Here is a 27,764-nt window from a genome sequence, read left to right as displayed (position 1 = left end):
AGTAACTGATTTCATATGTGAAATCCATAGCATTAAAGCTGATATTAGTATATACAACATGTTGCATCACTTTTATAGCTGACTTGATCCTCTTTTTTATTAGTGAAATAGAAGGATTCCTTGCTGTTAAATCTAACCACACCTATATAACTTTACATGTTTGTACAAGGATGGAAAAGCATTTCAAACCAATGAACAACAACGACCACAGTGCACCGCTAAGAGCTTGTTTATTTCAGAGCTTAGTCTTCAGATGAAGAGCTCCCAGTGTCTGCTGTACTGTCCGTAAATGATCCTCTTTACTGGAGTGCAGTTTTATTAAATAAATCTGTCAGGGGTCACATTTGAGCAGTTTGCAGTCAGTTTACATACATTACATCACACATCTTTGGTTCGTTGTTTTTCCTGTGTTTGGAGCTGGTTCCAAACACAATTACAGTTTAAATAAACCACAATCACCAAACCCTACATTTGGAACAGCTTGAAAGACACATTTGATTAAATATTACATTATTAAAAAGAAGAAGAAGAAAAAAAAAACGCATGCTGATGATAAAAGGAGTCTGGTATTTGACATGCTGTTCCTCACGCTTCCAAACTCTTTTTTTTTTTTTTCAGAAATCAGTCAAGATTTGCCTTCTTTCGTCGGGGCTGACACCTGAAAGACACAAAAAAGTAGAAGTAAATGAGCTGAAAACAATTATTGTCTTTATAATTTTCCCAAATGTCATCTGACTTTAGTACACTTCCAGTCGACTCGTTTCACAGAGGGCTTGTTGTTCCTTTATAAACCATTTTATGAAACGCTAAATAAAAATTTGAACAATTAGTCACGGAGTCACAGTTTGTTCTCTGTGACTTCGATTAGTTTCAGCACTGAGTGAATAAAATCAAACTGTTAATCAAAAGTATTTGGTCCACACTTTGGAGCATCTCTGAGCAGAAACCATGAAAGTGAAATATCTCGTTTGGATCAATAGATTCTCTTTGGCACAAAATTCGGAGAATCCAGATCATGGCGTGACGACTGCTACGCAAAATGAATGATTGCAATAATTAGTTTTACTTCCTAAAACTTCACGATCCAAGTACAAATTGACAGCAAAATTTTGGAGAGCCTTTAATAAAAACATTACCTAGAGAAAATGTGTTTTCTGCAGAAATGCAGTGAAATTGATGACATTTGAACTGAGGTGTTAGAGCTAAAAGCAAAAAAAAAAAAAAATGAGCTAAAGGCTAGCAAAAGTCTACCTAAAAGTTAAAAGTAAGCAAAACTGTGACTAAAACCTAGAAGTAACATAGTAGCCTGTAGCAAATTTCAAAGGGAGCAATGTTTTTGAGGAAATTTAAGACACCTCAGTGTATTTCCATGGGTAAAACATTTGTGAATAAAGTTAAATATTTTCAAAGTATAACAGTTTAAGAAAAAAAACAAAAGTCACAGCACCCATCTCCTGAATGAGCTGATTATGATACATGAATGGCAAAACGGCACAAAGTAGGGAAAGGTAGTTAGACTGTAAAAAGACGTACGGAGAAATAAAAATAAAAAACAGGAAAAACAACTGTGTGAATCCTGGATCTGCGTTCACACGGTGTCTCAGAAAATCTCCTTCTCTCTGCGATGGATGACAAAACAGACCAGGAGAGCAGGAGCTCGTCCAGCCGCCGAATCGACACGCGACAGTGTTTATTCCTCTGGAGTCCGAGCCGCGGTTTTGATTCTGGTGAAAGGCTGCAGCTGTGTGGTCTCTTGACCGCTAAGTGTGGGGTTCGGAGAAGGAGCTCCTCTAGCCCTGAGTGCCCTAAACAAAGAAATAGAAGCTAAAGGCGCGTCAAAGCACATCATTACTGCTCTAAGTCCAGACAAAAAACATAAGACCACCCTGATATATATAAAAACAACTTTTGTGGGAAAGCTGACGAGCTGTCAGATGCAACCTTGCCCCCCACAGTGACCCGTAGCCCAAAATATACCAATTCTAGCAGCCTTGATTTCTTTCTGCCGCTCTTTAACAGGAGGGTTGGTGACACCCTGCAGGCTGCGCCACAGGCGGCTGACCCAGATACCTCAAATTCTTTCTTGTTTACCTTCAAGGATTCTGCCACCGCAAGGTTGACGCCTCAGAAACAAACAATGACAACAACAAATGGCTGACGACTGAATGCCGAGCGAACAGGCTGGCGTTGCTAGAAGCCGAGGACCTCCACGACTTGACTGCGGCGTGAAAACTGAAAGGAAAGCTGAATCCAATTAGAAGTTTTAACTGTTCGAGTGAGGCACTCGTTTTTCAAGGTGAAACATTGTCTCACATTAGAAAAGTGATCCCTCGCCGAGCTGACAGGGTAAAATTGATTTCCTTTCCGTCCGCGCTAATGAGGGAAACACTCTCAGAATAATCAGAGAGACCCAGACAGCTCAAGATGATTGGAGCACGTCTGCAGGTCTCTGCTGAATACGATGAGGAACTTTAGTTTCGTCCTCATCAATGAGGCATCTCAGTAAATGAAAATGAGAAACTTGCACCGACAAACTGATTTTATGAAGCGACTTCAAAGCCAAAAAAAAGGTGAAGGACAACAGCAGATCCACGGCCGAGGTAGAGGTCTGCTCACTTTCTTTGCTTTCAACTCCGAGTTTCTGATGCTGAACTTACAGTCTAATGAGCTAAACATGGAAAAAAAAGAAGAATAAATAAACAATCTCCACATTTACAACTCCAAGTTCCGAAAACGTTGGGCCGTTGTCGCCCTGTCCCGACAATGTGTTGCTGCCATCAAACACAAAATTACCTTATCTTTTTTTCCTAAAAATGGTACAATTTCTACGTTTAAATATTTGATATGTTTACTAGGCTCCATTGTGAATAAACTACGGTTCATGAGATTTGCAAATCACTGCATTCTGTTTATGTTGACATTTCGCACAATGTCCCCACTTTTGGGGAACTGGGGTTGTTGATCGAGTGGAATTGCCTCTCCAGATTAGACAGATTACAGCTGTAGCCTGAAAATATGGTGCTCAAAATGCACATTTGGTAAAAACACCAGTGAGCTTCACTCACTAGCAATCTTTATATTTCTACCTCTTGGTATTCTTCACTCTACTCCTGATCAGGGAGTCTGTTTGCTTTGACGGTAGACTTTTGGTCTGGACGTCCTTGGGTTGAAACTATCAGTGGTCTAAGATTATCTGTGACCTTCCAGAAATGGCTCGCCAGAAGAGAAGAGATTTGGACTAAAGGTCTGCAGAAGTAATGAGGAACGAGGCAGATAATGTGCTGCGTGATAACACTCAATCTTTTCTGTACTTGAAGCGGAGTGGCAAGAAGTTGATCAATTTTGCCGTAAAGGCCCCGATAATGTGTGTGAATGCCTTTGGGGGGGGCAAATCAGTTCCTTACTTCTTGTAGCAGCTGGCTTTCTTTTTGTCTTTCCTCAGTCCAGGTCTCTTCTTGAGGGTCTTGTTTCTGCTGCTGCACGGGGACAACAAAACGTTTAATCAAGACAATAATGCGCTCAAGTTCCATAGTTGAAAAGTCTGCTTACTGACCGTTTAGCTTTCAAAAGTTTCTGTTTGAGTCTTTGAAGAAGAAGGAAGAAAAAAAAAGGTTTTAGGTATCCGATTTATAAAAGGAACAACAGGATTTGGTGTTTGTCAGTAATCTACCTGCATTCACATGCGTGGTGCTCCACAAATGTGAGTTCCACTTTCTGTGAAGACCTCATATGAATCTGCATCACCTGAGGAGACAAGGGGAGGGCTGAACAAGGAGGCCATCGTCAACAGGAATTGCCTTTTTTTTTTTGGCCTTGTCTTCCCACACCTGCAGAGTGATGTTGCGTTGATCGGTGGGGTGGCACTCCATCAGCTCGTCACTGCAGCAGCCCGAGCACCGCCTCAGCGGGACACACGTGGGGATGAAGATGTACTCCACCGCCTCGGGGAACTCCTGGTTCACGTCCACCAGCTGCTGCATGGGCTGGCAGGAACTCTTGTTCATCACCTCTATGAATCCCACCACTGCAGGAGAAGAGGGAGGCTCTCAAGGCTCCATATCATCTGCAACAACCTTTGCTTTTCAGGAGGGACCTTACCTGTGGACTGTCCATCCCCCTGGATGGCTAACGTCTAAAAAAGCAAACAAACCAACAACAAAACCAATTAGAACTGCCGTTTGCTCACTTCCGTCTCCTTCTAACTCTCTGTTAGTTTTAGAGCCAGTACAAGCAGTGACATAAAAATAACAGAAATCTGTGGTTTCATTGAGCAGACACACAGCTTCCTCTAGTGGTGGAAAAATGTAACCCACACATTCGGATTCAGTGAAAACAGTCATGCATGAAAAAGGCTAAACCAATCTGCAACATGCTGTATCTACATTAAAAAAGCAACAGAGAAGTCTTCATCTATAAAGCAACAAGGATTCAGATTTGACTGAAGAATATAGGATGTATCGTTAGTTCTTTCTGCACACGTTAACAAACAGTCATTTTTCATATCTGGGCAGATTCAGGGGAATTTTAGTAAATTTAAATGTTTATATTCTTGTATTATTTTGTTTTAGACAGCAGAGAAATAACACCATGCCTCAGAAGACGTTCGTTAATCTTTATAAAAAAAAAAGAAAAAGAGAAAGAAAGAAACCCCGTGGGTTAAAAGGGTTCAGTCCGAACGAGTTCCTTGGAGTGTTCTGTGAAATTATCACCACTAATAACACTTCCACTCTTGATCTATCGCTGCCAAACATCTGCACAGCAAAACTAAATGATGTGGGGAAAAGGAATTTTTGACAACAGAGAGAAAAAAAAAAATAAACGGAAAAAATAAAAATGCTTTAGGGCTCCAATAAAAACTCAAGTCTGGCATCTGAGAGAAAAAGCACTTAATAGACTTTTACTTTACTTCAGATTTGACTTGACGCAGTCCCTTTAGAAGCTGCAGCTGACAGCAGTGCTGGTAAAGTTAGACGCTGTCACGCTTAGAGGAAGCAGATGGTCCGCAACCTGCGGCTCTCGGGCCACAAGTGGCTCTTTTGGTCCGTCTGCAGCGGCTCTCTGTAGCGTAGCTTTGACTAAAACTTACTTGGGCATTTCAAATTCACAACCACGACAGGGAACCAAATGAAATCTAATGCTAGCCATGCCCTTGATGAAACCTTTGAATAAAAATGGAAGCAAATGAAGGTTTCTGCCTTAAAGAGAGGACATTTATCACATTTAGCATCCAACAGGCCTCATTTTTATCTTCGCTCTAACTAGTTGCTTTATTGTTTCAGTATTAATTTTCCACAAATATGGAAAAAAAAACAATCAAAAATACCTGCGTAGATTTATTCAAAAAATATGTTTCTTTTTTTTAAGAGTTTAGTCCTTTTAATTGTTCTAACATGTAAACAACAACAATTTATTATAAATCTTTAACATCATAATGCCACAAACTACAGCTTTTATGGCATTTATGTAATACTTGATGGGTTTCTGCTGTTGTTATTTCACTCTTCGCGTACACTTTGCAGCTCTGGACAGATTTATTTAGTAAGAAAAGGAGCAGGAATGGCTCTTTTGAATTGGAAAAGGCTGCAGGCCATAATACTATTAACTCTAAACTCCAAGAGCCCCACAGGGTTAAACTCGACCTTTATGCTCTTCATGCAGTTTGTGGTTGTAAATCTCTACATTAACCCCAACATATAAGCATGGAGCAGCTGCATCCAAGGCAGCCGGGGCCAGCAGGCTACCTGTACACATCCAGATGTTTGCCTCAGACAGCTGTTTCGTCAGCCACATGTGGAATCAGGCAGGGAGGGAAGAATGAACCTTTCCAAACCAAATACAGTGAAGTCAACATCAGCAAGATGCAAACTATTAGCTATATATGTTGGAACACGTGCTTGACCCAAAGATAAACTGAAATCTACACTTTAAAGAGGGGCGGGGGGAAAAAAAAGCCAAACAAGGACAACAAACGCATCCGCGCATGCGCCGCGGCGCCTCGGGGTTTACCTGTGCAGGTGTCGCCAGCTGCAGCAGAAGAAGCAGCGCGAGGCGAGAGGTTCCGCTGGGGCTTCGCATGGTGCCGAGGATGAGTTTCCTCCTGTCGTCTCGCGGGCTCTCGGAAAGAAATGCAGAAATGTCAAACGAGGGGTGTGTCGAGGAGCGCGTGAGCTCAGCTGGGGATGTGGAGCACGCGCCAGTAGCTAACATAGACAACAGCTGGAGGAGGAGAGGAGGAATTCCGGAGAAATGATGATATAAGTTGTTAGGGCCGGTCTCGTTAAGGGGTAATCACCTTTGAGTCGTCTTATTTGTCATCCTATAGTCGAGTTTTCTGACTAAATCACCCTTTTAATAGTCAATAAAGCTTAAATTTGAGGGTTTTAGAGTTTGTAAATGTAAAAGAAAGTGGCAGTTTTTTTAAATTTCCTCCGACTGGCAGCTGCTGTGGACAGCTTGTGAGCAGTTAATATCTCACCTGCAGTAGATAGCTCCTCCGTTTGGAGAAACAGAGGTTGATTTGGATTGGGCCAATGAGCTAAGGCGATTTTAATTAAAAGAGTAGAATTTAAAAAAATGTTTTTTAAAAAGAATCAGAGTGGTTTATGTTGTTCACATGACATGCTGATTCCGGCAGAGATATTGTGACGTCCCTGCTGGAAGTATGACTAGCCGTTAGCTCGTCCACCTGATCAGAAATAAACTCTACTTCTCCAAACAGAGGTGGTTCGCGGAGCTACCCACAGCAGGTAAGATATGGACTGCTCGTAACCTTTTCACAACACCTCCATCATTTTAAGACACTGAAAGCGCGACATCCTAAAGAGTTAACAGGTTCATGGAAACCCACGAACACGAGGAAGGCGAAGCTGACTCGACGCCTTTTGGGATCAGTCGAATGGCGCGTTCCACCGTTTTTGACGTTAAAGCGAAGCGACAGGGCGGGCCCTTGTTGTGGCCTGACTGCGACACTGAGAAAACAGGCTCGTGGGGCGAGGTCGCAGCATGGAGCGCCCCCGAATCTTCCTGCTAACATCGACAACACGCACGACCCGGCTTCACATCTGGATGCCGCTTCAGGCGTCTCCCGAGCCGTTCATCGACGCCAATAACCGCCTTTGGTGCGTTTTGCCTGCTTCCTCCAGGCACCACGGAGCGCTCGTCTCCCATTATGGTGCCATTTTTTTTTTTCCCAGTTTATTTCTTCGATCGGCCTTTGAGGAGCGGTACTTCCAGCTCGACAAGCGTGCTCTCCCATTTTTTTATTAGGAGGGGGGCTCAGATGTGCTCTCTCGGCCTGTGTTGTTTACTGGATAATTGGTCCTGCTTGTGTTCAAAGGAACCGTCTCTCTACAGGAGATAACCAACATGGATAAGGACTTCCATCTGAGCATAATCGGTTCCCTCTGTGTGCAGGCTTTGATGTCGGGCCAGTTTGGCGTTTGTTACAGACAAAGGTTACAGACAGTCTTCATCCTGTTGCTCGTGATGTTTCGTTGCATGGCTTTTGGTATTTTAAAAGCAAAAGAACAGAAAAAGACAAAAAGGATAAAAATCAGTTTCAATCTCCTAATCCAGAGCAGAATACATTATTTATGTGTAATCCAGCTAGTGAGGAATCTAAAAGGTGACTTTAAGATATATATTTCTTAAATTTATGCTTCTCTACGGGCAGGGAATCCCCTCTTTTGGTCCTAAATCAGATGGACAGATGCTACTTCCTGTCTCTGGGGACCTCATGGAGGATCAGGTCCCAGTTCCAGCCTCAGCCGGAGCAACAGGTGGGACCGTGCTGCCTCACAGATGTATTGAGTCAACGTAACGTTTTTGCACCTTTCCAGCAGAACACGAATCATGAATCACTGAACAGGTTCTGTTGGAGCTTTCCAGAACATAATCACTTCCTGGCGTTCCTGGCAAACCGAGGTCGACGGCTCGATGGCTGTGACTCATTCAACCGAACAGACACCAAGGTGAGAGTCATTCACAGCACGTACTCTGACACCTTGCTCAACGTTCTTGTCGAGGTTGGACAGAAACAGCAGCAACTCAGTAACTCCTCCACATCACACCTTTTCCTTTTCAGTCTTAAACTTTTTTGGGGGGGAGGGCTCGTTGTGTCGCCTCGGGACTTCAGAGTTGAGGAGTTCACCCTCCTCCACTCTCATTGCTCTTGTCTGTGATTAAAAAAAAAAAAATCTCAAACTGATTTCCCACACTTATTAGCTCAGCTGCTCCAGGTGCGTTGTGGGTAACGCCACTGGTTCCCAGGCTTAGTGATTAATGGGGCCCAAAGGGCCAAACAGATGCAGCTCCTGTTCCACCAACGACACACTGAGCTCTGTTTGCGCAGAATGTTTTAGCGCTCGTACACGACGCCGGAACACTCTGTACGCCGCACGCTCAGGCTGCAGATGTTACAGATGCCGGCTTTGCCTTTCGGGGCCAGGCGATAAGGTCTGCTCTACGTTTTGCGTGTCTGTCTGTTAGCGAAACTTCTCACGGACCGCTGGATGGACTTCAGTGAAGATTTCAGGAACTAATGATCGGATGCACCTCTGCTACTCGTTAACTTTCAAATTCAAGATGGCAGCCACTGCCAATTGACCTTAGAAGACACAAAAATGGCTACGGCTTGATCAGTTTGGCAGATACGGTGCCGAAATTAGGCGTGGTGGTAGCTGAGAGTCCTTTCCAACCCATACTCGAAGGGCTACTAATTGCGCAAGATTTTTGCGTAGCACCAGAACTAACTGTTGGCATCGATCCTGTTTGTCTGTTAGCAAAATATCTCATGAACCACTGGGCGGATTTTAATGAAACTGTCACAAAGTTGTCACTGGGTGATCATCTACAACCGGTTAACTTTTGGAGTCAGCATCATTAAAGATGGCCTCTACAAATATTGTGCCAACACTTATACAATACATACAGGAGCGTGACTTCTCGCAGCAGAGCGCGGGATTTCACAACCAACTTCTGACCAAATCTAACATAACATGATCCCTCGTTTTCTTGATTTTCAAACAGCTTTGTGTGCCGTTTTCCTGCGCATTTAGAAAAGTGTCTAAAAGTTTATTACCAAAGTTTTGCTTTAAAGAATCATCCTTCTAGGACAAGAACAAAAAGGACCAAAACCACATTTGACTCAGTACTGAATGTTTATTTGTAGCAATGAGTTTACAGAGTAATATATAAAGTATGTTTTAAATGGCTGCACACAGAGTTGTCCTCATATTAGCCAATAATAACGGTTAGTGATTACACTTCCCTGAAAGGGAAACACACATTTACTGAAACTAAAATCTGTGTTTGCACAGTGCTTTAGACCTGTTGTAATATATGGGTATAAATCAGTACTGTGTACAGAGGTTCTCTGATTTTATTGGGTAATAAACAATGACTTTGTAAATCTCTTCTGACTTCTGAATTTTAACCCAAACAGCGTCCGATGACGACATGGGTGACTAAGCTGAGCTTCGCTGCCGTCCAAAACATTTCTGCTAAGCGGTGCAGATTGTCCGGCTTCACCGACAACGAAATCCAGGAGAAAAAGGAGCGAGCTGAGAAGGTGCACGTAGAGATGCGATGTGACAGAAGACACACGCTTTTAAAGTTTCAACACTGGCTAAACGTGACGAGGGGTGCGCTCTCCGAGTGCATAAAGTTTTTCTTGGTTTTGTCTGCGAATTCACTGGGACTCTAATGAATGACGCTCAGTCTGTGCAGTAATTCATTTCTGAGCTCCACAGTTTTGGCCACAAAAAGAGATTTCCGTTTTGTGCAGATGATGAAATTTATACAAACAGACAGACACTGAGAGGATGAGCATCAGAGAGTCAAACGGTTCATAAAACCATTACTCACTTCACATAAATATAAATAAAAAAAAGAAAAACACCTAACGCTGTGTGTGATAAACACAAAAAGCCAGACAAGCGTTAAAGAGGACTGGACTGCTCTTTCAGGAGGGCGAGTTGGAAAAGAAATATTCTACTTTTCTGTAGAGAAAGCTCTTTTCATCAGTGGAGGGGGGGTCTTTCCCACATCGTACAAACACTCAGGAGGGGGGGAACTTAGGCAGCACCAGTCTGGGATGCGACCCATCTGGTTGTAGTAGTCCCGCGACACCGACCGGCTGCCCAGAATGTCCTGAAGGGCTCCGAAGATGGCTCCTGCGGGGGAACGTAAAACGAGAGGAACGTTTAAACATCTTACGAAAGGGGCTGGAATAAAACACTCATCATGAATTTGAAAAACAGACAAAAAGGGCTGACTGAATGGGGTTTCCTCATTCGTGCTGAGGCTGAAGAAATATTTATCCACAACGCGCTGACTCAGTCAGCCAAGCAGGTGAGAATAACGCTTCGGCTAAAACACTAAAAAAGCACCTCCGAGCCACGCAGTGCAGTTGGGCTTGGCAGGCGGGGCGTGGATGCGGAAGCTCTTGCTGGCCAGCACGTCGCTGTACTTGGGTTTCTCCACCAGGAGGCGTATCTCCGCCAGCAGGCGGTGCAGGAAGCCGGGCAGCATGGCCGTGCCGCCGATCACCACCAGGTTCTCGGAGAGGACTTTACGCGTGTCGATGGGGCACTGACAAACGAAACAAAACTATTATAGACGCCTAAATATCTGTATTTGCTGCAGCTGCTGTTTATGGAATAAACTAGTGACAAGCTATAAACACAACAAAAGGCAAAGTCAGATTTAATTTAGGTTTGTTTTAATACCTTGACGAGAGTATCGAGTATCAGAGTGGCCACGCTCTTCTCCTCGTTGTCCTGTTCAAACAGGATCTCCATCACAGAGTCCCTGAAAAAAGGACAACTTAGAGAGCTAAAAGGAAAAATGTACGTTCAATAGGACTACACTGAGCAAAAAGGATGCACACACACACACACACACACACATAAAAAACAACCCTCAAGCTCCAAGTCTGAACAGGAAAATAAATGCAGAAGAATAGCAACAACTGACAGGAGATAAAAAGCATGACACTACCTGATGGAGCCCTTAATGTGCAGGATTTTCTCCCCGTCCAGAGGATACGCGACATCTGTAGGAGGAGCTGGACGCTACAAACACACAGGGTTGTTCAGAGAGTTGCTGCTCAGTCAATCGGACATAGGAAGGTCTCGTTCACAGAATCAACAGAAGTCAAGCGAGGAGCAAACAAACAGCCTACTGACCTCCGCTGTGCCGTCTAGGTTAAACTTAGCCTCCTGGATCTTCAGTCCTCTCTGCAGGTCACTGACGAAACATGTCCTGACTGCAAGGAACAAAACGGCCTCGATTACACACTCAAACTCAGGAAAAAACGACAACGAGAACGGCTGATCGACTGATAACATGAGTCTATAATCCGCAAAACCTTTCCCACTCTGGAAATCTGTCTTCAGCACAAACCAGGAAATCAAAAATATGCATCATAATGACAGAAGTTATCTGTGTCCAGTTCTTACACCTGATTAACAAGCTAATCAGGCCACGCATCTACAGAGACACTAAACTAGTGATCATTTTCAGGTTTTACTTGCAAACAAATCAAAGATAACAAAACAAAGAAAGCTAAATCTGAATATTTTGGCCCAGGGTAAGAAGAATATATATAAATATATATAAATAATTCAAGTCAAACTCACCCTTAATATCCTCTACAGTTTCCTCTGGTATTATCCCTGGGGAAAAATAAATGAAGTTTCTTCTGTTATTAGTTTTACTTCACTCATTCAGATTTTGCTTCAAATTCAGGATTATGCCACTAAACCAGTAGCTAAGTAAGTATGAGCTTGGTGTTAAAGAAATCTAAAATGACAAACATCTGCTTTTTTTTTTTTAAACAAACGTCACTACAACCTTTTTACAAATCATCCAAAGACCTCAGCTTGTATTCCACACATGTTTTGTTTCAGAAAAAGGGTTTAATTATGCACATCTTCACTTTCCTGGAATAATTCGGTTAAACAGTCCAGGGAAGCCTGTTCTTAGTTTTAATTACTGACGTGCAGATGCAGAGAGGCTTTTTAAGAAAATGTGTGTGTATGTGTGGAGGGCGTTTTAAAAATTAGACTGCATGACTATGTTTAATTCACAAAGAGTGAAAAGAATTTATCCAAGTGTCACAAAGAAACATGTTCTTCATTTGAAGAGTAAATTATGTACGATGAGTCCAAATTCTTTTCTTTTCCCTCCCCACCAAGCTTTGTACTTGAAAAAAAACAAAAAAAAACAGCCATAATTTACAGTAATTATAGATTTAAAATGGTCACCACTTGAAAAAAAAAATAAAATAAAATAAAAACAGAAGAGTAAATTGTGGTGATTTTTGTTTTTTTCTTTAATTACCGATGGCAGCGGCTACGCTCTGCCCGGTGGTGGTGTCTGTGTCCACGGTGCACTGTTCCACCAGAAATCCATCTAGTTCCCTGCAATAAACAAGCACAAAGAAGTGGAAAAATAAAAGGTTGCAAGCTGTCACTGAGAGTGTCATGTTTGTAATCAAGCAAAAAAAAAAAAAAAAAGTTTCTTTGATTCACTTACTTATGGATGGCTTTCCCCCCCAGAGGTAAAGCCTCCCAGGCTGGCAGAACAGGAGTGCACTCGTAAACCTGAGTGACCACAGTTAAGGTGGGTCAAATCATTAATGCCTGGTCGTGAAAACACCATTTCTACTTTTACAAAGAAAGGAGTAGAGAGGAACAGTACAACAGTTTTAAAAAAAAGGCGTGCGAAATGTAAACCAAATGAGAATGTTTCCCTAATTAGCTCAATCCTGCATTTAAATAAAAAAGGGACAATTTGCTGTATTTGACAAATAGGATCTGGTGGATTTCAACAGTTTAAGTTGAAGGTTTCCCAACGTAAACCTGCAGATTATTGTGTTTTTTGTCCACTACATCTTCTGCACCACATTAAAATATCTGAAGGATCCAAAACTGAAGGCTGTGATCCCAGAGCCTGAGGGGAGGAGGGCAGAAATACTGCATGTTACCAGGAACTCTTCGGAAAATCAAGGAGTGAACAAGACAGACGTCTACAAATGCAAATTAAATGAAACCAAATGCCACAGTCGCCAGTGCCTGCCTTTAAGCAAAATAAAACACTGAAAATCCATTCAACTGTCCACCACCTGAACCTCTTCATCAAGTAAAACAAAGAAAATGATTTTATTTCTAAAAAAACAAACAATCAGTCTCAGTCTTTAGACTCTAAGCTGTTAAAAGAAGAGATGATATGAAATGCAGATTCCAAACACTGCTTTGACACTAATGTCAATCGAGAATAGATTTTTAAATAATCGCCATGTTGTATTTGGTGGCAATATTTCTGGAAAATTAACAACTGGCTCAGACCAAAACGTCAAGGATACCGGAAGAACTAGTGTCTCTGTGTATCCACAGTCCATCACCAGAGCAGAGTTTATGCCCAAAGTCATGATGGCCATCAGGTGACTCGGAGCAAACAACACAGAGGGGACCTGAATACAAAAAAAAAAAAACAATAATAGAGATTACAACTGAGCAGCTCCAATGTACAAACTGAAACCTTTTAATACTTCCCTAAAACATCAGACTAATTTGTCAAAAGGGAAAACTATTATTCCTTTGACCCTGCTCTTATCAAACGTCAGCTTTTAAAATTGTGACAAATTCTACAATGAAATAATTCAACCATTTCATGGCAGTTTAAATGATTGTCTGCAAATAAAATTGACGCAGATCATTAGTTTTTTTTAAGATATTACCTAGTCCGTATTAAAACGGATCTTTGCTTTGTCGCCGTACCTCAAACTGTTTGAAGAAAACCTTGGTGAGGGTCTCCCTGAAGTGGGACGGGCAAAGGATGGACTCGATGATCACCACCCTTCGGTCGCGAGGGTTCACCAGCAGGTGCCTGATCGAGGCAAAAACACGAGGACAAACTCTGGTTTGATGCTAGCAGCGATTTATGTTCTGCATCTGTCTACGAATACTACTACAAACACTGAAATAAACCACAAGGTTTTACTCAAACACTGCAGTGTTACATATAAATGCTGAGATCATTTTCAGTTGATTCCTGAAAATAACTAACTGTTCCAACATTAATAAAAAGTTATGAAAGTTTTCACCTGAAGTACAATATATGGATAAACTCTTTGAGGATGACATAAAGCTCTTCTGTGTTGATGTTGTACTGAACCACTTTGATGGCCTGGAGGCGAGACATCGCATACCGTTAGGACACGCATTTCAGTTTCAGACGTTATTAAAGCTGCTTACTCGCAAAAACGTCTCGGCGACTCACCTGTTGCTGTCCCGGCTTCCGAATCTCGCTCGGAATTATGAACCTGGGCCCCGTTTCCCCTGCAAAGCCGCATCTGTGAGAAGAAAGGAGGTCTGTCAGCTGTGCTGCAACTTATGACTGTTTCATACCATCTACAGCGGAGATCTTTTTACTGTTAATAAACTTGCCTTAGTGAATATAGGGGGCTTAAAACCTTGTTTTTATTCTCCAGTTCAAGCTAAAATGTTTAGAATCACTCATGCAAAATAATTGTGGCACTCTGTGTTTAGCACTGCAGGAAGGATTAAAACTGTGAACAAAGAAATCATTATTTTAAAGAGGAGAGCAGAGAGGTCCTCTTGATCTTCACGTGACTTCAGCGCTTCAGGTGTTTCTACTCTGGAAAAGTGTTTTGAGAATAAAGTTGCAAATACTGTAATTATTGGAAATGACCTTATGTGTTAGGTGAAGCGTGAGGAGTTCTACCTATATTGAAATAAAAATCAAAGGCCTCATTGATAACATCCATTGCATATCTTAGAAATATATTTTTAATAATAACTTATTTCGATTCTAAAAAAGCATGCCAATTGAATTTAACAAGACTAAGTAATTGGATTTCAATCTAAATCTGACTTTATTGGACTAACTTGTAATTAAATTAGATTGCATCTAACAGGATTTGAATTGGACCTGGTTTATTTAGGTGCTAAGCCCTGAGATGACGAATATTTTTAATTGAATTATGTTGATCAGTTCACCTGATGAGAACATTTAGATTGGCTCTTGGCTGCTTTTTCTTGGCATGATCTAAATAAACTTATCCGCCTAATGAGGCGCTTTTTGATCATTCATTTAGCTTACAGTACCTTCAATATACGAGTAACTTGGCTTGAGGTAAGCTAAAGCTGTCAGTTGTAGCTAGCTATGGGTTACACAGCATTAGCTAGGAAGCTTAGCAGGTAAAATGCAACATTGCAACGTGTAATTTTCTGTTTTTCAGTTTATATCCAGTCTAAAACATAATTTGTCCATCACAGGCTCTCCTAAACACACCCACGGTGGAGACAAGAACAGTCGGAAAAATAAACCAATTTTACACGTTAGCATGCTAAGCTAGCATAGTAGCTAGCTCCGTTAGCAAGCCGCGCTGAAGACTGATACTCACTTTGTGAATGCTGCTCCTAAATCAATGACAATCGCGGTCTTCTCTCCTCCACTCCCCAAGCTGTCAAATATTGGCATTTTACCGATCTATTCCCCGAAAATGATATTTGCAATTAACGCCAGCAGCAACAAGTTTACATTGTAGATCGGTGTTTGTTGTTATTTTCCAGTCCGCCTGAGCTGAAGGGGCTTTTAGAAAAAAGGAGGAGGAGGAGCGCCTGATTAAAAATAAAATAATAATAAAATCCTCCTGATCAGACAGGAATTTTTCTCTCATTGGACATGCACATATGGTCGATATATTTAAAAATAAGTATTAAGTAAATAAAATCACCTAAGAGTAATTTTAATAAAGTAATTGAATTCAATTTCCAATGAAATCTGACCCTTTAAATCATCATTAATAGGCAGTACTAACCATATTTAGGTCAATATCTCATAATTAGAACTCAGTATCTCATCAAATAATTCTGATCTTACAAGAAGCTAAGGCATGATCATGATATCTTAATTAGAAGCGACTTATTCATAGATCTGAGAAACTATTACATAATTGAAATTTATGTTCATAAGGTACTAAGTCATGATTAGAAGTCATATTTGTGAAGCTAAGTAACAATTAGCTATCTCATTTAGAGGATTTTTGTTTTCACAGTGCTATGACTTTTGGTTTTTGTAATTTTTGTACTTTTCAAAATATTCACCTTTATTGCAAAAAATAAAAAAAATATTTACAGAAATACATTGAGATCTCCTTAAGTCCTTCAAAAACATTGTTCTTGTTAAAATCTGCTTCAGCAAACGTGCTGTATGTTTATCTCCATATGCCACTTTTAGCATTTATCCTCCTTTTACGTTTTAGCCACGGGTTTGCTCATTTTAGCTTGTTCTGCTAATTTTACCTTCTGTTTAGCAACTTTCAGCACCTGTTCTGATCACTTTATCTTTAGCATCTGTTTTTGCTTTTTTTAGCTTCTGTTCTGCTGCTTTTAGCTTGTGCCCTGCTTGTTTTCACTCAAATAGCTCGATTTTGAGCTTCCTTGGTGAATTTCAGCAGTCATTCAGCACGTTTCTCTAACCGACTTATCTTATAATGATGATACTAAGTCTCATTTAATGTGTAAAGTAATTTGATCATAATCATCATCAACTTTATTTATAAAGCGCTTTAACACCAACCATAGCTGAAACAAGGTGCTGAACATCAGTAACAAATTAAGATAAAAGAAAGCATCAAAATAAAGTGACAAAGCTAAGCACACCACGATGAATTAAAAACAAACAAACAATAAAAACAACGCAGTTGAAGAGCTAAAACAAATACTAAAAAAAATTAGGGGGTTTAAAGCCAGTGAATAGAAACAAGTTTATTTGTGCTTATAGCTAAAATAGGACAACGAATGAGCCGAGCTGTTCTTACTTCACCTGAGGACCAGCTGACCTTTGACCTGGGAATGACGTCACTCACGGGTAGAAAGTGGGGAGGGCAAAGGAGCACAGAGTGGAGGAATTTGCGCACTGGAATAAATAATATAAAGTGTGTAAAGCTTCCTGCAGACTCGAAGCATTTGGTCGCAGCGTGTTTTAGGAACAGGCGGACGGAGGAAACAGACTCGCGCTCCGTGACGCCGAGGCTGCAGGAAAACAAGCTTCTCATCCCACCTGGCGCTCGGGCTTCATTCTGACGCGCTGCTTGCTGCCTGCGGGAGGGGCTCGGCGGAATAAACAAAAACAAACTAACAACAACAAAAAGCCGTCATGAAAGCCGTCTGAAAAGGTTTTTTTATTTTATTTTTTTCTTCTTCGGGGTTGTGAAGCTGCAGCGATAAGGCGTCCATCAGCCGCACCGCACCGCACCGCCGGGTCTCTGTCTCTTCTGTCTCTGTCACGGTGGAGAAATGTGACTCAGCACCGCAGTGTGGATCTGTTCGCGGACTGGCTGGAAACCTATTGATCGCAGCAGGACCCCGAAAGGCGGACAAGTGAGTTTGACTGCGTCCCAGTCGGTCCGCACCATCTGGGTGGTGTTTTTTTTTATTTTTGTTTTCTCAGGCTGACATGCTGTGGGGATGGATGGGGGTTGTTGCATAAGACGAGGGGGGGATGCGAGATAAATAGTTAGTTCCTGTGCTGATGTTCTTGTTTAGTGCTGCTAGGTGGATTTCTGTGGAATGCAGGCGTTTCATGCAGCCCTGTGAATCGGCTCCTGGAGGATGGAGATGCTATTTATAGTTAAAATGAGGGGGTGCTGAGGATTGCTGTGTCAGATTCTCTCCCTTTCTCCTTCTGTTCATTGCTGTCTCTCTCTCTCTGTGTCTCTCTCTTTCTGTTTTGTGTTCATAAAGTTAAAAGACGGCTTGCACCTGCCAGGCTGTAGCACTTTTAATTCCGACCTCCAATGTCACATCCAAGAAGAGCTTTCAAACCTTCTCTTTCGTGTTCTGACTCCTTGCTGTGATCAATGCCTGGTCATGAGCAGGAATTTTCACCCCAATACTAGCATTTATGCAAATGAGTGGGAAAGAAAAAACCTGTTGCCCTCTGGGTCCAGATTGGGGGTTACCTGCTACTAGGAGAAACAGATATAATCCTTTATCCCCACGGCTACCCTTTCCTGGGACAGCATATATTGGGAGGAAGTCACTGGTTGGACGAAGAACCGCATATCTGGAGAAGCTGGGATGATGTGTAAAAATGTCAAATAAAAACAGAATGCAGTGACTTGCAAAACATAGTAAACATGTTTAAAGTAAGAAATTATACAATTTATTTGCACTGATGGTGCTTTCACAGATGATGGAATGGGCATTCATGCACCACCATACCATCAGAGAGGCTGGCATTCAAAGTTTTAGCTGATAACACCCTGTTTTTTTAAAATAGTTTTACTATGTTCAGTTGTGAATAGAATATGGGTTAATGAGATTAGCGAATTATTGTGTTTTTATTTACATTTTACACACCTTTTTAGTAATTGGGGTTATATTTTTATTTATTTATTGTTTTAAATGCATTGGGAAAATTCACAGAGTTATAGCCAATTAATGTAACTCTCAGAGAGTAATTATTGGGTAACAATATAGTCAGCATTAGTGTTATTAAAAAAGGCCAATGAGTAAATAGTTTTATGTCTAAGGACAGCGGCAGATTGTGTCAAAACTTCCCTTCAGCTCAGTCCCCTGTCCTCAGCAGGTGACAGTGGAAAGGAACAGGAAGAAACCTTCTGCAGAACCAGGCTCAGGATTGTATGCATGCCCATATTTGGTCACCGCCACTAACAGGTGTCTCCTTCTCTTTCTCCTTACATTTACAGTTTCTGCTTTGTAGCCATGAGTGCTTTTTGGTTGCTGACAAACCAACATGAATAAAGTTGATCATTTTTGCCCACATGTCGGCAGGCGCTGAGACGAGACAGGGATGCCGACGTCCTGGCTCCTCCGGGGCCTCCTCCTCCTCCTCCTGGCTGGGACCTGTCTCCGTCTCCATGGAGCCCCCACCCACCTCCCAAACTTCAACCACATGCAGGACGGCTCGTGTGAAGGCCACTGCCCCAGCTTGGTCACAACGGCCGTGCTCGCTCACACGGCGGAGTCCGTCCTGTTGGATAAAGAGCACATCACCGGGTCCGTGCTGAATGTAGGCGCAGGAGGAGGGACTGGCCCACATGGAGAACCTGAGGGGATAGAGTCGGTGATGCAGACAGAAAACGGGGACAGTCTTCATGGAAGATTTGGGCCAAGCGAGGCTGGTGGAGAGGCACAGAGCCAGAGGAGGGAGGGAAAGCAGATCGAAAGCGCCTCCGAGGAGGAAGACGCAGAGAGGCAAAACAAGGAGAAACCAGTCGACGACGAGACTGCGAGTCCTACAGGTGGAAGAGACCAGGGGGACGCTGAAAGGGGGACAAGACTGTCTTTCCCTGACTCCGAGTCTTCAGATCCCTACAGCCCTCTTTGGACCCAGAAAGTGGCCTCTTCCAGCCCCATCCCTTCCTTGATGTTCGCCCCTCCTCGGACCTCAGCACCTCTGGCAGTGTGGGGACGCGATGGGGCTCCGGTTCCGTCCCCTTCGGACCCCATTTTACCTGAAATGGGACCAAACATGATGAGCAGAGACGACGGCCTGGAAAGCCTGTGGACTGAGGCAGCAAGACCAGCTGGAGGTGAGTCCTAAAAATTAATGAATAAAAAAAAGCCTTTAAACTTAGTCTAATCTTCACACTGTTCTTGTCCTGTTTTGTATTGCTCTGCATGTTTTTATTTTTCAGTCCAACTACTTCTGCACACTTTATACCATTTTAACGGTTCACATACCCAAAGGTTCAGCTCATTCAGGAGATGGGTGCTATGACTTTTGTTTTTTGGTGACTTTTACTCTTTTCAAAATGATTAACATTATTGAAATCAGCTGCATTTTTGTTGTATGCTACTTTAGGTTGTTTTTTTTTTGCTATTTCTCTGCTACTTTTATCTTTTGACTAGCCTTTTTGCTACTTTTAGTATTTAACTGGCTCTTTGCTACTGTTTGCTTTAGCTAGCATTTATCTACTTTTAGCTCTTAGCCAGCATTTTGATCATTTTAGCTACCCTTTTATACTTTTAGCTAACCTTTTGCTGTTTTAAGCTAGTATTTAGCTTCTTTTAGCTAGTGTTCTGCTACTTTTAGGTTTCAACCAGTGGTCTGCTTCATTTAGCTTTAATAAATCGAAATTAGAATATAAATATATAATATAATTAGTGGAAAACTTTGCGCTGTATTTTCGCAGAAAGTGTCATTTCTTTCGTTCCTTCCAGCTGTCTAATTTCATTAGTGCAGAAAGCCTCGGGTGCAGTCATGCATCACTGTCATCAGTCAGTTTTTTTCCCCACGTCTTGCTGGATTTTGTGGGGGCTCAAGAAGGCTTCATTAAAACATTTGGTGGAATTAAAAAGAAAACCAGAGGCAGAGATCGGCCTTGATGATCGGCGCAGAAGGAGCCTGCTTCTCCTCGCTCTACTTTGAACCTCAGCTGGGACCCGTGGCTCTCTAATTACTTTCTATTCCTGACTCGAGTTTAAAAAAAAAAAAAAAGACAGAACATCACAACAGCCAGGAGAGAGCTAGTGGCAGGGTTTGTTGTACAAGTCTTTAAATAATCCATTACTTGTCTTTACAACCCCCCGCCTCCCACACACACTCCTCCACCTTTCAGACTCTTCCAGGTTATTATTTTATCCAGTGGGTCAGGAAAAACTGGATTACAGAAGTCTGTCTGAACCAAAGTTTTCATACAGGGATTGTCAGTTTGATGAAGCTTTTTCCAAATAGGAATTGAAGCTGACTGAAAGTCCCAGTCCCAGATAATATGCTACATAATTATTGTCTACTTAAGCATTTTCACACAACTTTAAATAAATGTAATGCGGTGAGAATTCAGTGAGTCGTTTTCCTTTGTTCTGGTTAGGGTTTTTTTTTTTATAGTATTTTAGTTACTAAGGAGAAAAATGTAAAAACCACACAGAAAATTCATTTTTCATAAGGTTTCTTTCTATGAATAATGAATGAGCTGGAGTATATCGGTTGCACATATTTACTTTTCTGGTGGAAAATGTATGTTTTTATTTGAGATGTGAGTCAAGTCGTGAGTAAAGAAACTGCAGGACCCTTTTTCTTTTTTTTTTCTAAATTAGCTCCAGTATTTTTAGTTAACCTGGAATGATCAGTCTGCAGTTTGTCATTGAACGTCCAAATTACTTTTCTAAATTAGTATTCCTTGAAGGATTGAATATTGGCCACAACCCTCTATGTCAAAATTTTAAATCAAGATCATCCCATGCTGAGAAATGATAAAGTTAAAATTGTTTTGGTAAAATTGTTATGTCTAATCTGATGCAACATCACAAATTCTCACTCTCAGTGATAACGTTCAAAATAGGGCCAGATCCAATTTTATTTCAGTAGCAGAAGCATTTTCGCCCACTGCCTAAAGAGAAAAACACAGGGGATAAAAGATGCTCCTGCTAAATGTGTCTTTTCTCGTGTCTTTGTCTTTGTGTCGACACAACCTCCAGCAGACACGGCCGTCCCGCTGACTCAGGATGACGCCACAGAGGCCACCATGTCCTCAGAGGCTCTCCCTCTCATCTTTGAGCCTTTCGAGGACGTCGTGCCGAAGGGCCGGGCGGCGCAGGCCTTCGCCCAGACGGCGGCTGGCGCTCAGTCTCCCGTTGCCACGGCGACCAGACGGCCGAGCCAGCTGGTCACGGCGGAGGCTGACAGCGACGGTCCCTCCCGAGGCCCGCCGGCCCTTCTGTCGGACTGGACTTCACCTTGGCTGACATCGGGCTCCGAGCTCCTGGAGCTGGTCGGCTCCTCGGGTCCACCTGCCTCACAGCGGCGGGTCGGAACGGAGCCGGAGGACCGGAAAGGTGAGGGGGACGATCAGCAGGACTCGTCTGAATGAGTAAATCTCAAAGTCAGCTTGATATTTACATGGAGTCGTAACTTAATGTACTTTACACATGCTTCAAAGATCAAAATATTAAGGGTCACTACATGAAGTCTACAAGGAAACATTCAAAGTGTTTTAGTTGTTTTTAATCAGGGAGAAAAATTGATGCTGCCCTTCGAGGTTTTATATAATTATAAAGGCTACTTTTCTAAGTGCTTCAACTTAAGAGGCCAATAACAATGGAAAGGACCGGTCAGATGTTCTGATGTGGGGTTCTGTGTGAACAGTTAATATCTTACCTGTGGTAGATAGCTTTCAGAGTGACCGTCTGAAGGATCTGACTTTATTCTGACTTGACGGGACAATTTGTACCTGTTTTTAGTGTGTCGAAGCCCCAAGTGAATTTCTGCTGTCTAAAACGACGCTAACCTGAAATGAAAGCATTTCTTAAAATTATCTGCTGCTTTTTATGACAAAGCTTTAAACTAAAATCCTTTTCTGCTGAGAAATGACACAGTTGTAGCCATTTTGGTCAAACCTCAAAAATAACATTAGGCAGAACATTATAATCTTTCTACAGGACTCACCAATTGTTGTGAAGTTGACAGCGGTGTAAAGTTTTTCTGAAGTGGCTTTTGTATGAACAAATATGATTTCTTTTGAAGTTTGAAGTCGCTTTAAGACAGCAGGAATCCACTCAGAGTCGACGTTGCTCATCAGTTTAATGTTCAGAATCAAAATTTTTTTCTCTTAAGTTTTTCAAAGAGCTATTTACAACAAGATAGCAGCTGTTCGAACGACCTGAACTATCCCTTTAATGCTTGTACCAGCTGCACCTCATTGTGAGCACTTAATTTGTTGAAATTTTTCTCAACATGACACTCGGTGAGTTTAAATTTCAGTCATAAACTGACCCCATCTGATATTGTAAGGAGCATCTTTATTCAGTAAAATCTTCCCCACACAGCTGCTGCCAGGACGCCAAACTTTGAAGGGGGCGTGGCCTCGGCTGGCCCCTCCCTCTCATCCCTCCAGCACGCCATGACGACGGTAACCCTGGCAACCCATCAGCTCCTGCACAAGGATTCTGAGGGTAAGATGATTTTTTTTGTTGTTTTTTGTGAAACACCACAAGCAAAACATCCATTCTCTTCTAAATGATGAACTTTTCAGGCTGGAGTCACCAACACGAACATAAACAAGAAGCGCTTAATTTGTCCCAATCTTCTAAAAGATATAGTCTCTCAGTTTTGTCCTGTTCTTTGAGGATGCTAAGAAGAGAAGCATTTCCCTGCTCCTCTCCACAGAGGAGCCAGATGAGGAGGACGACGACGAGAACTCCGAGGAGTCCATGGAAGACGAGAGCGAGGAAGACGTGACGGGGACACCGAAAGCGTCCTCGACGCAGCCGCCGTACAGCCTCATCCCTCCGCCGCCTGTCTGGGTTCAACGCAACCAGGGGCTGAGTAGGGGAAACGCGGGAACACGTTAGAATGGCAGTCCTCGGATGCGTTGGCCCGTTTTAATCCGTGTCTCTTCTCTTCCAGTGCGCAGCTGGCTGGAGCTGATCAGACAAAAGGTAAGACTGCCCCCTGTTGTTCGGACGTTTGATGGCACCGACAAGCCCTAAAAGCTGAACTTAAAATAAAAAATTTGTTTCTTTTACTTTCAACTTTGGCAGGCTGGTTACGTGTCGGGGATGTTGGCCCCTGTGGGCATCGGCATCACGGGGGCCCTGCTGATTGTCGGCGCCCTCTACAGCATCAGAGTGATCCACCGCAAACGGAGGAACAGCTTCAAGCACCAGCGGAGGAAGGCCAGGCAGCCGGAGGTCAGAACCTTAATCGCTTCTCATTTTCATATTTCCCCCGCCCCCCTCACCGCGGATCTCAAAATCACGAAGTATCTCCTTTGACAGCAACCTCGAGAGCCTGGCGCCAGCTGTCAGGATCAGGCCATGCTGCTGGCCGACAGCTCCGAGGACGAGTTCTGAGGTCACGTTTTTTTTTGGCAGAGGGATGTTTGGCGAAGAAAACACACACAGAGAAGAAACTACGGCTTATCCGATGCACAGAATGGGTCTGAGTAGAAGGCTGCACACAGGTCAGCTTTATACGCCCCCCCCTCTCCCCTCCGTTTGTGTGAGGAAAACAAATAAGTGCTTTTAAATGTTATTAGGTGACACAGGCTTGGGTGGGGGTGGGGGTCACATCAACAACTATCCCTCTTATCGCCTGATAGAGTTTTCATCTCATCCAGCCGCAGAATTGGCGATCAAAAGCCGTTCTCCTTGTCCAGATTAGGGCAGTTCTTGCGTGAATAACAGAGAAGCTTCCTCCTGAGTCTGCAGGATTGCCTGCCTTCAGATGCTGACACCAGAACAGAACTGATACCAGGCTCTCTGGTTCGCCGGGGCAGCCTTGGTGCAGCCTGCAGGAAAAAAAAAAAAAAAAAAAAAAATTTGGCCTTTGGGTGTGATGAACCTTAATCCAAGACAATCTGAAAGTTACTGCCCTGTTTCAAAACAAGGCAACTTTTTTTAACACGACCATTGTTATTTATCTGTGTCGTCCTATGAGCTCCCTCCGATCGTAGATACTTGAATAAAAAACGTCGCCTGTTCACCCGGATTTTGGTTCATAAAACATCAAAACTCAAAGCCTCGGCATAAAGCTTGCTGCCTTTCATCACGGAGTTTTATTTAATATCCTCTCATCCTGAGAAAAGAAGGAACGTAATGCAGGATCTCACCTGACGACGTCTCGCTGGAGTTACTGATCTGCGCCACGAGGTACTTTGCTTACAGACTGAAAGAATCTGTTGGTACAAATACGGGCAAAAACGATAGGAAATAACGTGATCGTGCAATAAAAATGAGTTCAAAATCCCACCGAAGACATAACAAGTTCCCCCACTTAGAAGAGCTTCTTGGTTGCTCTGATAGCTGCTTTAGCGCTGATTACTGGGAAAGGGCTTGACTTTGGGAGCATTAGTACCATTTTTTTTACACCGCCTCACCATAAAACGTCCTGTATTTTAAACTGGTGGAAAATTATCGCCTAAATAAAAATCGTTTTAAAAATACAATCAAAATACATTTGGTATTGATATAATTTTAGACTTACTTGTGTACATATATATATATATATGCGTGTAAATAGTTTTATTTCTTGCAAGCATGGGATAGTTGTGTGAAAATCCCTGTTCGGAGTGAAAGCTCCTCGTCCTTACTGCCCGGTACTTTGAGCTGGCAGGTGACAAACCAAAACGAGTCAGGTTTACTCAGAAATAACGGGGATGGGGGGATGACGTGTACAAAAGCCCATCACTAGTTAGGTTTGTGACCTCCTGGAGTCTCTGCTGGTTACATCACACACCGAACAAAACGCTGTAAAAAAACCGCTTCATATTTAACCAGGTGTATTGTGTTTTTCCATCTTCTTACTCCAATAACAAGACTTGTCTCTCATTTCTTTCATAAAGTCAGTTATTTTCTAAGTATTAATACTGATACTTTGTAGGAACATGTACTCTAATTCTGGTTTTAGTGCACGTTCAGCATGATGGAGCTGAATCTTTTAAAGCATTTTTTTTTAACTTCCTTAGCTGGACACCTTTTTAAACAAGTATTCTTACATTCAAACGCTGTGTCGGGTAATTAAATTAATTTATAATCAGTTTTAATTGGACTTTGAAGCATCTTTTACATGTTTTTTAAGTAGGATTCTGTAGAAATGCTATAAACAGTATCTTACCTGTTCTAGATGGCTCTTTGAACGGCCTCAGTTTAATTCTGATTGGATTGATGAGCTAATAACGATGGGTAGTGATTTTTGTCTGTTCAAAGTCTAGTTTAAATGAGCAATTTCTAAGAATTAAACCCAACCGTCACGACCGCCTTTATTTTGTTAGCCGCCCACCCCCTACCGAAAAAGGAAGACATGACTTGCAGAGTCCCAGCAACTGTTTCTGCCATCGTTGTTTATTTTGAAAGGATCGTAAAGTGGAAACTGTGGTCGTGGGCGAGCTCGGCTTTACGGACAGAATATATGCCACCGAAGTCCACGTTGATCTGTCGGACCGATGAGAATTAAAGAAAACAAAGAGCCTAGCTGAGCAGGAATGGCAGCTGAGCAGGTTTCTGTTTCATTAGACGGAACATTTCATCCACTCGCGTCGCAGCGACCATTTTCCAGTAAAAAAAACGCGAAACGGGCAACGTGCCTGAATCATGAAGCAGCAGTGGAGACTAGCCTTTGTTCAGATTCTTCCTCGGCTTTGTAAACAGTCCGTTGTGTTCACACTTGTGCTGTAATCATTATCCCTGCATGGTTAGAGGCCAAAATAAGCACAAGCTGGGAGAAGCAAGGATGGGGTGTTTTTTTTTTTTTTTTTTTTTGCTTAAAAAGCACATCCCTACGAACTATCGGCTAGAAAGAGCAGAGCCAAAACTGAAGTGGATTGTTGTAATTTTAAAACTACAATCTTTAAAGTTTCGCTAAATTTCACGCGGTTAAGCTAGCTGCGCGAGCAAATAACCACATACTTCTGTGTAAATAACCACATAACGCAAAACAAGCGATAATGTCGAGGTTTTAAAACAGCGTTTGCTTGAACCACTATGAGATCTTTGAGATTGGAGTCGTTTTGAGGCAGCTGCGCTCGGACTAGCCATTAGCTCATCAAACAGGTCACAACTAAAGCCGTTTCCTCAGACCAAGGCCTTTTAAAAGAGCCATGCACACCAGGTAAGATACTTATTGTTCAGAACCTTTCCACAGAGCACCACTTCAAGAGATACCAACTAAATTTGTTTCTCTGTATTACACCTTAAGACGGATTATCTGTGATTTAAATTAAACTCCAAGAAAACACGAATGAAACAACTGATAAAAAATAAAAAGAGCTTAAATCTACTTGAAAAAATATATACTTTTTGGGATAACTTTTGACTTTTTTCCAATTAATGACATCTCTGCACCCTGGAAAGCCTCCCATACATGGAGGACAGAAGTTTATTTTGTGCCAAGTCATGAAAAAATGATCAGTTTTTGAGCCGTTTCCAACGAGCACAGATTTATTTATTTTAAAAAATAGGAAAAAAATTATATTTTTTTTATTCTGCAATTAGTTGCAGTCAAAAGTAAAAATTTAAATAATGAAGAGGTGTTATTAAAAAAAAATCTGAATGGTTTAATTCTCTTTCCTGTTGGTGCAAAAAGACGAGAAGGAATAAGTGCAAATTATTTACTCGTCGCCAATAATGTGACATCAAAATAAAGCCTTTTTTAAAAAAAAAAAAAAAACTTTTATCACCTTTTCCCCCCCTCTACCTGACATGTTTATTGAACAAATGTATGTAAATATGCAATAATACTGTTTTAATATGTGTGATGTAAAACAGTGGATGTTCTCGGTCTCTTCCTGTAAATAGAAAACAAGACGTAATCAAATAAACAAATCTTTTAGATGTCTGATTGTGACTTTTCTTTCTTTTCTTTTCTTTTTTAAAATCCAGCATCAGTCCAGACAGCAGACAAGACAACCCAGCTTTACAGCATTAGAAAAAAAAAAGAAAAATCAAATAATTTATTTCTGTGTTCTTTTTTTTCCTCCACATTAAATAAAAGCTATTGGACATTTCCAGATCAAAAAAAAAATAAAATAAAAAAAAGTAAAGGAGGAAGGGTGGGTGGGGGGGAGGAGGAAGAGGAACAGAGGGAAACAGACATGCAAAATAAACTTTTATTATTCTTTTTGCTCTTCCCTCTTCCTGCTTGCTGTGGACAAACTCAAAGACTGCAGGAAGCCCTGTGTGGTTGGTTGGTTGGTTGTGTTGTTTGGGGCGGTGGAGGGGTTGGGGTTTGAGGCGCAGCACAACTGCCACTTTAAAAAAAAAAAAAAAAAA

General features: G+C 42.0%; 3 protein-coding genes across 6 annotated transcripts; 1 reads left to right on the top strand and 2 right to left on the bottom strand.

Moving 5' to 3' along the window:
* Positions 1 to 213: 213 nt before the first annotated feature.
* Positions 214 to 6,179, bottom strand: LOC108231808 (snake venom vascular endothelial growth factor toxin HF). Its single transcript, XM_017409098.3, has 7 exons — positions 6,007 to 6,179; positions 4,099 to 4,132; positions 3,828 to 4,024; positions 3,671 to 3,744; positions 3,554 to 3,583; positions 3,405 to 3,476; positions 214 to 658 (listed from the first exon to the last, which is right to left on the bottom strand). Exons 1-7 carry the CDS (start codon positions 6,073 to 6,075, stop codon positions 622 to 624), a joined length of 513 nt encoding a protein of 170 aa, XP_017264587.1. The 5' UTR covers positions 6,076 to 6,179; the 3' UTR covers positions 214 to 621.
* A 2,960-nt stretch (positions 6,180 to 9,139) lies between these two features.
* On the bottom strand, positions 9,140 to 15,638 carry actr10 (actin related protein 10). Its single transcript, XM_017409003.3, has 13 exons — positions 15,431 to 15,638; positions 14,284 to 14,356; positions 14,108 to 14,190; positions 13,782 to 13,890; positions 13,367 to 13,474; positions 12,538 to 12,605; positions 12,343 to 12,422; positions 11,640 to 11,675; positions 11,187 to 11,266; positions 10,999 to 11,072; positions 10,728 to 10,809; positions 10,389 to 10,590; positions 9,140 to 10,172 (listed from the first exon to the last, which is right to left on the bottom strand). Exons 1-13 carry the CDS (start codon positions 15,505 to 15,507, stop codon positions 9,991 to 9,993), a joined length of 1,254 nt encoding a protein of 417 aa, XP_017264492.1. The 5' UTR covers positions 15,508 to 15,638; the 3' UTR covers positions 9,140 to 9,990.
* Positions 15,639 to 16,923: 1,285 nt separating this feature from the next.
* armh4 (armadillo like helical domain containing 4) lies at positions 16,924 to 27,467 on the top strand. Of its 4 annotated transcripts, none has more exons than XM_025004426.2 (9): positions 16,924 to 17,411; positions 18,622 to 18,710; positions 18,828 to 19,588; positions 21,480 to 21,833; positions 22,824 to 22,949; positions 23,164 to 23,322; positions 23,404 to 23,435; positions 23,538 to 23,687; positions 23,775 to 27,467. In XM_025004426.2, exons 3-9 carry the CDS (start codon positions 18,847 to 18,849, stop codon positions 23,847 to 23,849), a joined length of 1,638 nt encoding a protein of 545 aa, XP_024860194.1. In that variant the 5' UTR covers positions 16,924 to 17,411; positions 18,622 to 18,710; positions 18,828 to 18,846; the 3' UTR covers positions 23,850 to 27,467. The 4 variants fall into 4 exon arrangements, 3 of the variants coding, with proteins under 3 accessions (XP_024860194.1, XP_017264493.1, XP_017264494.1); XM_017409004.3 differs by having other exon boundaries at positions 21,477 to 21,833; XR_003038866.2 differs by lacking the exon at positions 23,775 to 27,467 and having other exon boundaries at positions 21,477 to 21,833; positions 23,141 to 23,322; positions 23,538 to 23,647.
* Positions 27,468 to 27,764: the final 297 nt, after the last annotated feature.

The sequence above is a fragment of the Kryptolebias marmoratus genome, linkage group LG19 (genome assembly GCF_001649575.2).
Source record: "Kryptolebias marmoratus isolate JLee-2015 linkage group LG19, ASM164957v2, whole genome shotgun sequence".
Classification (NCBI taxonomy): Eukaryota; Metazoa; Chordata; class Actinopteri; order Cyprinodontiformes; family Rivulidae; genus Kryptolebias; species Kryptolebias marmoratus.
Note: the sequence above shows the minus strand (reverse complement) of the source record. Positions and strands in the feature narration are given on the sequence as shown.

Coding starts and splice junctions, on each gene's coding strand:
- LOC108231808 (XM_017409098.3), bottom strand. CDS start 6,075: ATGCGAAGCCCCAGCGGAACCTCTCGCCTCGCGCTGCTTCTTCTGCTG. Junction 4,133..6,006: donor AGCTGGCGACACCTGCACAG/GTAAACCCCGAG, acceptor TTGCTTTTTTAG/ACGTTAGCCATCCAGGGGGA. Junction 3,745..3,827: donor AACGCAACATCACTCTGCAG/GTGTGGGAAGAC, acceptor TTGTCTCCTCAG/GTGATGCAGATTCATATGAG.
- actr10 (XM_017409003.3), bottom strand. CDS start 15,507: ATGCCAATATTTGACAGCTTGGGGAGTGGAGGAGAGAAGACCGCGATT. Junction 12,606..13,366: donor CAGAGACACTAGTTCTTCCG/GTATCCTTGACG, acceptor GTGGTCACTCAG/GTTTACGAGTGCACTCCTGT. Junction 11,676..12,342: donor GAGCGTAGCCGCTGCCATCG/GTAATTAAAGAA, acceptor ATTTTTCCCCAG/GGATAATACCAGAGGAAACT.
- armh4 (XM_017409005.3), top strand. CDS start 18,847: ATGCCGACGTCCTGGCTCCTCCGGGGCCTCCTCCTCCTCCTCCTGGCT. Junction 19,589..21,476: donor GGCAGCAAGACCAGCTGGAG/GTGAGTCCTAAA, acceptor CACAACCTCCAG/CAGACACGGCCGTCCCGCTG. Junction 23,323..23,403: donor TCAACGCAACCAGGGGCTGA/GTAGGGGAAACG, acceptor CTTCTCTTCCAG/TGCGCAGCTGGCTGGAGCTG.